The sequence below is a fragment of the Cynara cardunculus genome, assembly GCF_001531365.2.
Source record: "Cynara cardunculus var. scolymus isolate 2C chromosome LG 16, CcrdV1, whole genome shotgun sequence".
Classification (NCBI taxonomy): domain Eukaryota; kingdom Viridiplantae; phylum Streptophyta; class Magnoliopsida; order Asterales; family Asteraceae; genus Cynara; species Cynara cardunculus.
In genome coordinates this window covers 4,466,502-4,474,613 of record NC_037543.1, presented here as the reverse complement: position 1 = coordinate 4,474,613, position 8,112 = coordinate 4,466,502, and the positions used below count along the sequence as shown (strand labels likewise).

The window sequence follows — 8,112 nt, the reverse complement described above, 5'->3', positions numbered from 1 at the left end:
CTTGCCACAACAGTTGCTACTCAAAATCACATACCCATATAAGGTTGCAGTCCATGGCGGTTGTGGCTTGCTACACAAAACAAATTTGTGGACACTATAAATATAACCCCCCCCCCTCACAGACCATCGTAGTCCTAACCCTCCGTGCTTATGTTGTGCAAAACCATTTGATAATATATGCATTTCAGATAAAAAATGGTTATAAAAAAAACTCACATTGATCACGAGAATACTTAAAATTCTTAACAGGTGATGAACCCCGATAACCAACACTCGAAATCGAATCAGATAAGCTTGGATCACAATTAAGAGAGATGATCTCAATATTAACATCAAAGCTTTAAATTGCTGATCACAAGTAAAACAATTCTTCAATTTAAAGAGAAATAAAAAGGAGAAAACCATACCTACAAATAACTCAACACTAAAGATGCAAAAAGCTTTAATTATGCTCCAACTTGATTCCTCTCAAACTTTCAAATCGCACCAACCCACACGCTTGAGCCATACGTTTGCTAGATCTAATCATGGAATCGGTCCAAGCACATTGGATCAGCCACCAACGGATACCAAAAACAACGGCTCAACCTCTATGACTCGGTCTATTTCGGACCATCCCAAACCAAACCTCTAGCTTCCTACTTCTCATCCAATGGATGATGGAGCTCTTTTAGTCACCAGGTAGAACTCCTTGTTGTGTCTTCAAGGGATTATGAGGGTAATCCAATTCATTGACAATCCCAAAGGATATCCTGAGACATCTGAGCCCATGTGAGACTTGTGCAATACAAATCATTGTCCGCACAAGTCTCACGTGGTTCTAATACCTGGAGATATACATCAGGATTGTCAATGGATTGGATCACCTTCATAATCCTTTGGGGACAAAACATGGAGTCCTACATCGTGATATAAAAGAGCTCCAACATCCTATTGGATGAGAAGTAGGAAACAAGAAATTTTTTCAATCAACCTTTTGAACGTTCACTCTCGGTCAAAAACTTACCCATAAACCAAGCAACCGTTACTATTGCCATAGAAGCCGAAGAAGAGTTTATGTGCAAAGATCCAACCCCTTTTACAACAAACTCCATCCTTTGCACACCCTCCCGGTCCATTGAGCAAGATTTTGAGGTGTTCCATCTCTTCCCATCTGTGCCAGCACCAAGGCGAGCGTAACACAGTTGGTTCGAGGTGGTATACTTGCCAAACTCTTCCATCTGCAAAATTGTTTGATAATCAAATGCAAAACCAAGAGCTACAAGCAAGTACAATGGCAAAGTACCAACATACATAAGACTAGCCAAAAACCCATAAGACCATGGTGCACCAATGCTCCTCCACATTTAATAACCAAACCAAAGAAACCCAGTATACCCATCCAGAAGTAGGGTCTAAGTAAAAAAAGAAAATTAGAAACCATAAGCTATAAGCTCCTCGACTTTAAATGGTAAAAGAAGTTTCATAAAATGTACCCGTACTAGCGTCCAAGCTTTCTTAGCAACCATTTTTTTCGTAATGAAGCATCCAATGCCAAAAAGGTCTTTGCTTTTTTCTCGTCCTCAAGAATATCACAACCATCCAATAAAAGATCATCATCTATGTCGGGTATAGCTTGAAGTGCATCAACTGCTCTTTCTATGGAAACGTAGTTCTTTTCCGTCTTTCCATTCAGCAACTTTGAAACTACATTAGCCATATCAGTAAAAGCTTCCGTTATATCATCTTTTTCGTTTTTTTGCACTTTGACAAAACGTCCTAAAGCTAATGGCATCTCCGTCACCCGTTTTTGCTTCTTGTTAACTGTTTCGGTTTCTTTAGGCAATATTTGACAATTTTTACCAATTTCAACGTTCTCGATGCCTGATCGATAATCAGAATTTGTTGTTATGTTCTCCGAACAGAAGCCTTCATACATGGTGTCACCTCCTAAAATGGTATACAAATCTTTGTGGTGTCTCAAGACTCTGCCCTTGAATGAAGTTGCTTGAGGGTGTTCCTGTTGATCATCATAGATGTAGGCTAAATGCACAACTGAAATTGTTCTCGTGAATAATTCAACCACAATATCCATCAAAAGCCTCAATAATTTAAAAAGAGAGAAAGGAAAAACTTGAAGGGGTGTTAGGCCAAAAAGAAAATCAAGGAAAACATCCTGGCTCTCAATAATGACAACTAATTCTTCCTTTAAAAAATCAAAACATTTGACTTGATATACAGTTTAATGAATATTATCCATCATGAATGTCATGCATTTTCGTTATTCATGATATTCATCATGAATATCTATCACGATATTCATCATGAATAATTCATGACTAGTTGGTTCTCACAGTTCTAAAAATATTTACAGTTCTCAAATAAACCTACTCCTACCTGTTAAATATCTAATTAACTAATTAAGATATCCAGTAATCCGGCAAATCCAAGATCAATACCATCAATCTGATTTTAATTTTAGTGACTATCATGCACAATAGAAAATCTTAACATGGGAATTTAGAATCCCACAATAAAATAGGAAAGACTAGTTTTCATAACTTTGTGCCCATGACCCTCCAAAACGACTAAATAACCATACGGGTTGCCCTAAGGCCAGCCCCCCGAATCAAAACTCTTAACTACAATACGAAACAAAACATAAGGGACCTTACCTTGATATAAGCCTCCCATGCCTCATCATTAGCATCAATTGTCTGGCAAGTGTCATCCCACGAAAAACCATTTTGATTAAGAAGACATTCGACTTCATTAAACTGTTTCATGAAGTACGTGTATCGATTTCGTAGACTTTGATTGTCATGTTGTAATCTACATCTTTCGTTAAATGATGTTGTAATCACCGTCCAAATTTGGTCATCAAAACCATGAACAATCTTATTCCCTCCGTGCACCTGCTCTAGCAGAAGTTCAATAAAGCATTCATCCATTTCGGATGTCCAATCGTTATCTTCTTTTGTCTCGGAAAATAAATGGCTGTCGTTACTTTCACCTACAAGCAGATAAAGCATGCATAAAGCCTTCATAATTGTCACACAAATCCATACTATTCCCAAATTTTGAAGAAATACACACTTGACCTGTAAAGTGATATAAGGCATCTTTTTAACATACAGAAACTATCATGAATTTCATACCGGACATACATACCTATACTTGAGATGGGAGCAACATCTAAGGCTACATTGCGTGCCAAACGACTATATCGTCCCTCAGAACTATCTTCACCATAAATAATACACAACTTGTGGTAATTAGGCACAGTTTTAACTCTGTAAGATCTTGCATCAGGATGTACCTGCATATATTTTACTTGAGAAAAGCAACAAAACTCTGACCAGGGAAACGGTGGTACAAGTTTCCCCGAAGGAAGCAACAAGAAAAAATGTTCACCTCAATGTAAGCATCCCAAATATGATCCGAGGCTGCCACCATTTCTCGTGCATCATCCCAAGAAAATCCAGTCTCCTTCAAAAGGGTTTTTATGTCATTATACTGCCTCTTCAGATGTTTGTATCTATTCTTCAAAACATCTTTGTCATGGTTAGATGTAAAATTGGCATTAAACGATTTAGCCATGTCAATCCAAGCCTGAGCAACAAATGTCTGCCCAATTCTGTTTCCTCTGTTCACTTGGTCAAGCAATAAGTCGATCAAATAACGGTCCATCGGCGGCGTCCAATACGTTCTGGAGCGTTCGTTACCTACAGCAATGTAGGATACAACAGTCTGTAAAGATCTAATGATTTTATAGGCATGGTTACTCTAAAGAGGATAACTAATCATGGTTCAAGATACTGTAAGCTATTGCATACACTTATTGTAGTTTTTACTAACTGACATGGTTATGGTTTTATCACACGAAATAATTCTGCTACTTGTGAGCACATAAAAATTGATAGAAACAAAAACAAGTTGAAGTTCTGCAAAAATTCACGCACCAGTCTTAGATCCTACTATATCTTCTTCAAGGTACTTATCCAAGTTATTACTTTGAGATCCATTTATGATCACACTGCCAAATACTGATTCCAAATCTGTATAATTTGGCATAGATTTTGTTCTATATGATCGTGCTTGTGGGTGTGCCTGCAATTAACGTTGCTCACATTACTATAAATACAAAAGAAGAAAATGACGAAATAAATTGCTAAATCATCAACCATACCTTTATGTAAGCATCCCAAACATCATCATTAGCGACTACCTTTTGCTCCTTTGCATCCCAGGAAAAATCATCTTGTTTGAGCAAAACCGCCATATCAGTATAATACTTGAAGAGTTTCTTGTACCGATGTCTTAAGACTCTTTTGGTATGTTGGGGGCCAAATTTTGCATTGAAAGAAGTGAGCATCTCAGTCCATGCTTCTTTGGTATATGAATTATCAAGTTTATTGCCTTTTTCACGTTGGTCTAATAATAAACCGATAAAAAACTGGTCCATGGCTGATGTCCAATCTGTCCTTGAACGCTCAGTATTTGAAGGAGTTGGACTTCCAAGTCCATCACCTGAACAGAGTAAAAATATTACGTTCGCCTGCACACAAACCCAGTTCTGTATATGTAGATGGGATATTCAGATACGATCACCCAACTGATACTACAAATATATAGGTAGGGGGAAAATCAAATCAGAACCATAAAAATGTTGAGAACCATGAAAACCAATCCCAACCATTGAATGAGTTTCATTTTAAGCTAGGACTCAAGGTATCCGTCTTGTTCATGTGTGTATGTGAGTGTGAGTGTGAGTGTGAGTGTGAGTGTGTGTTTCATATATGAAATGTATAGGCATGCTTTGTTTCTTTCCTGGACCTCAACTTGAAACTAGAAGAAACATCAAAACCTAGCATTTGGCCTGGATGAGACTCGCTTTTTATGCCATGAAGTTGAGCACCAAACTTAGGTGGGTGGTGGAATGTTATGGGTGGTGTTGAAGGTGAATTAAAGATCAGGATGACAAAGATCAGCTTGTGCACACCACAAGCCACAAGTGAACAATAATCATACAAAGACCATGTATAGCATCATAAAGTCATTAAAATATGGCAACATAAAATCCAAATCTTCGATTAGATCTAGGAAAGATACAAACACACCTAAATTCACTCCATGGGTTTCATCACAAATATCCATATCATGACTTGACCGACTATATCTTCCATCAGCAGTGGTATACCCATATATCAAACATAAATCACTGAAGTTCTGCACTGCTTTGGTCTTGTATGGCCGTGCATCTGGGTGTGCCTGCAAATATTCACCATAGTAAGCATGTGGGATCGTTCTACTTTTAATAAGTTTAGATTATTGATGATATAATTTTGCACCTTGATGTAGGAATCCCAAACATAATCATCTGCAACCACCATATGCCGATTTTCATCCCAAGAAAATGCACCTTGACCAAGCATATTCTTGACATCATTAAATTGCTTCCACAAATTCGTATAACGACTTTTCAGTACATCTTTATCATATTGTGATCCAAATTTTGCATTAAAGACAGCAAGCATATCAGTCCATGCTTGTTTGTTAAATGTATGTCCAACCCTATTCCCTTTTTGAATATGTTCCAGCATAAGATCTACAAAGTAACGCTCCATCGTTGGAGTCCAGTAAGTTCGTGAACGGTCATTGCCTGTGGGAACTTGGCTACCCATTGTCCAGATTAGACCATATATCTGCAAAAAGCTTAAGTTAATTATTTCATTGTAGACAATAAAAAGAGGTATAACTATTAAGTGTCCAAAAGAGCACACAAGACTGAAGTCATGAACCCATCATCATGTAAAAGCTTAATAGTAGATCATTCCCTAGCATATAAGGCCTCCATCATATATGCTGGAAAGTGGAAACATATGTATGAATTTTGCAGGTATTTTCCATTTATAAACAATACATCATACACATACCAAGAATATCCATCATCGCATAAAAGCTTAATAATAGATACTTGACACAAATCTTACGACCTCAAGACATATGCTGAAAAAAATATGTAAGAATTTGCAAGTGCTTTCAAACTTCAAACAACATATCATGCATTTGCTAAGACCATCCACCATTGCATAAAAGCTCCATAAGTATCTTTTATGACCTCCATATTTACACGAAGAAAACATATATGAATATTGCAGGTACGTTCGTCAAACTATTTATCATACATATGCACCTCTGGAGCTTCAAAATTTAAACATCATATTTCCTTTCAAAAGAAATGACAGATTGGACTGACTGTTGTATCTCAGTATCTACTAATCCCTGCCAACTTGAGATTGAAGATTTATTTCCCATTCATTTGTATTGATTTCTACTCATCAATTGCATTTCAAGATAGGGAATGTTTCATTAAAGCATGATATTTGCAATTAGTTTCTCTTTTTCGCATGGCTTCTAGTATATTCTACACTTGAGACTTCTGTTGATCATGTCTTGGGCTTCTTATTCATGGAATCTCCCATCTTTTCACATCATTAACCTAAATGGAGGTTAAGGAACACGTTATATGCCTCCTCTTTCAAGTTTCTCCTATTGGCATGGTGCAAATTTTTCTTTCTTACATTTGATTCATTAGCCCAATCCATTTATCTTCTCCTTTTACACATTTTACTTGGAGGGGCCTAAAAGATTTCTAAGAATAAATCTTTTAGTGTTAACCAAAGTATTTGTGATAAGCAGCTTAAACTTGATATTTTGAAGGATCTCTAAGCTTCACCCTGTATTTCCCTGCACTGTAACCCAAAAGTTCTAACCTTGGTTTTGTTGCTACACACAGATGCATAGTAGTGACGACCCTTAATGTTCTAGTAACCATAAAACATATGAAATAACAAAAAAAAAAAACCATGTATATAAAGAGCCTTATGCATAACAAGTTAAATTACAAATACATTACTTAATTCCATGCTCCCATCTTTTGATTCAGTTGAATCACTAAATGGAGCAAAACTATATGATATAAACAATTACATTTGCATCAATTAAAAAAGTAACAAATCAATTCCCTAAACAATAGTTGGAACTAACGCCATCCCAAATTGTTCAATAATTAATCAGCAAACAGATGCAAGACCTTAGATTTATAGTTACAAACACGAATCGCATACGCATTACAATCGAACAAACAATTTTGCACCAAATCCAAGCTACCGAGAGTGAAAACTCACAGAATTCAACCATTTTCAAGCCAGTTAATCGAATCAAAGAAATGGAGGAGGAGTAGAAAACACATAAGAGAAAAAGTTCTTACAAATTATTGTGTTGGTGGAGTAGGAATAGATCTTGATGAAGGGAGCGATTGGGGAAGTGATAACCCTAGTCCCGAATAAGGAAAGGTAAAGGGGCCGCTGGTGTTTGGCTACGTTCGGAATTATATGGTGTTTTAATTAGGGTTTCAATAATTTGGGCCATGTTTTGACGAAGGCTTAAAATAGAACCATATCCGGGTGGGTAATTTTTAGGTATACAATTTTTTAATAATTTAATTAGATTTAAAGATCGTTTATCAAACACTTACCTGACAAATGTTTAACGGTAAAATTTAATATTATTATATACTTATCAGGTAAGATTTTAGTCAATTAAAATGACATAGTATATAATAATTTACCTAGTAAACGTTTACCGTGGTAAGAGTTATCGTCCTTACTTACCGGATAAGACTCTTTATCCTTGTCTCGCTCTTACCAGGTAAGATTCTTGATCCTTACTATAAGAACCAAAAATGTAATTTACTCTGAAATAGTTTTTTTCAAATATTTCTATTGAAAATACAAATCAAATTTCTTATATTAAAGTGCATTTTAAATATTAATAAAATTATATTTGTTTAAAAATCATTAAATTGACAAAATGACTTTTACTTTAAGAAATCCCTAAGTTTAGAAAACTAAAAGAAATCAAAAGATGTTCACACACACACACACATATATATATATATATATATATATATATATGAACAGTCTTCTTTCATAAAGTAGATAAACACGTTTACAGTCAAATGAGTGACTCCATACTATACTATACTTAGAAAGGTATTGATATATGCAAGTTAAGTATTGGAAATTAATTAAGTACAGTTAACTTGAGATTATTAATATACAATTAAAA

At 35.7% G+C, this 8,112-nt stretch overlaps 1 protein-coding gene across 6 annotated transcripts; it reads right to left on the bottom strand.

Annotated features, from left to right (window-relative positions):
- Positions 1-512: 512 nt before the first annotated feature.
- On the bottom strand, positions 513-7,341 carry LOC112529780 (L10-interacting MYB domain-containing protein). 6 transcript variants are annotated; one of them, XR_003070943.1, is made up of 11 exons: positions 7,253-7,341; positions 5,331-5,684; positions 5,100-5,250; positions 4,169-4,509; positions 3,942-4,089; positions 3,394-3,704; positions 3,151-3,298; positions 2,655-2,992; positions 1,476-1,999; positions 1,294-1,394; positions 1,131-1,220 (listed from the first exon to the last, which is right to left on the bottom strand). XR_003070943.1 is itself a non-coding variant. In XM_025141183.1 (10 exons), exons 2-9 carry the CDS (start codon positions 5,661-5,663, stop codon positions 1,481-1,483), a joined length of 2,289 nt encoding a protein of 762 aa, XP_024996951.1. In that variant the 5' UTR covers positions 5,664-5,684; positions 7,253-7,341; the 3' UTR covers positions 1,037-1,220; positions 1,476-1,480. The 6 variants fall into 6 exon arrangements, 3 of the variants coding, with proteins under 3 accessions (XP_024996952.1, XP_024996951.1, XP_024996950.1); XM_025141183.1 differs by lacking the exon at positions 1,294-1,394 and having other exon boundaries at positions 1,037-1,220; XR_003070942.1 differs by having other exon boundaries at positions 1,294-1,999.
- Between the last annotated feature and the right edge of the window lie 771 nt (positions 7,342-8,112).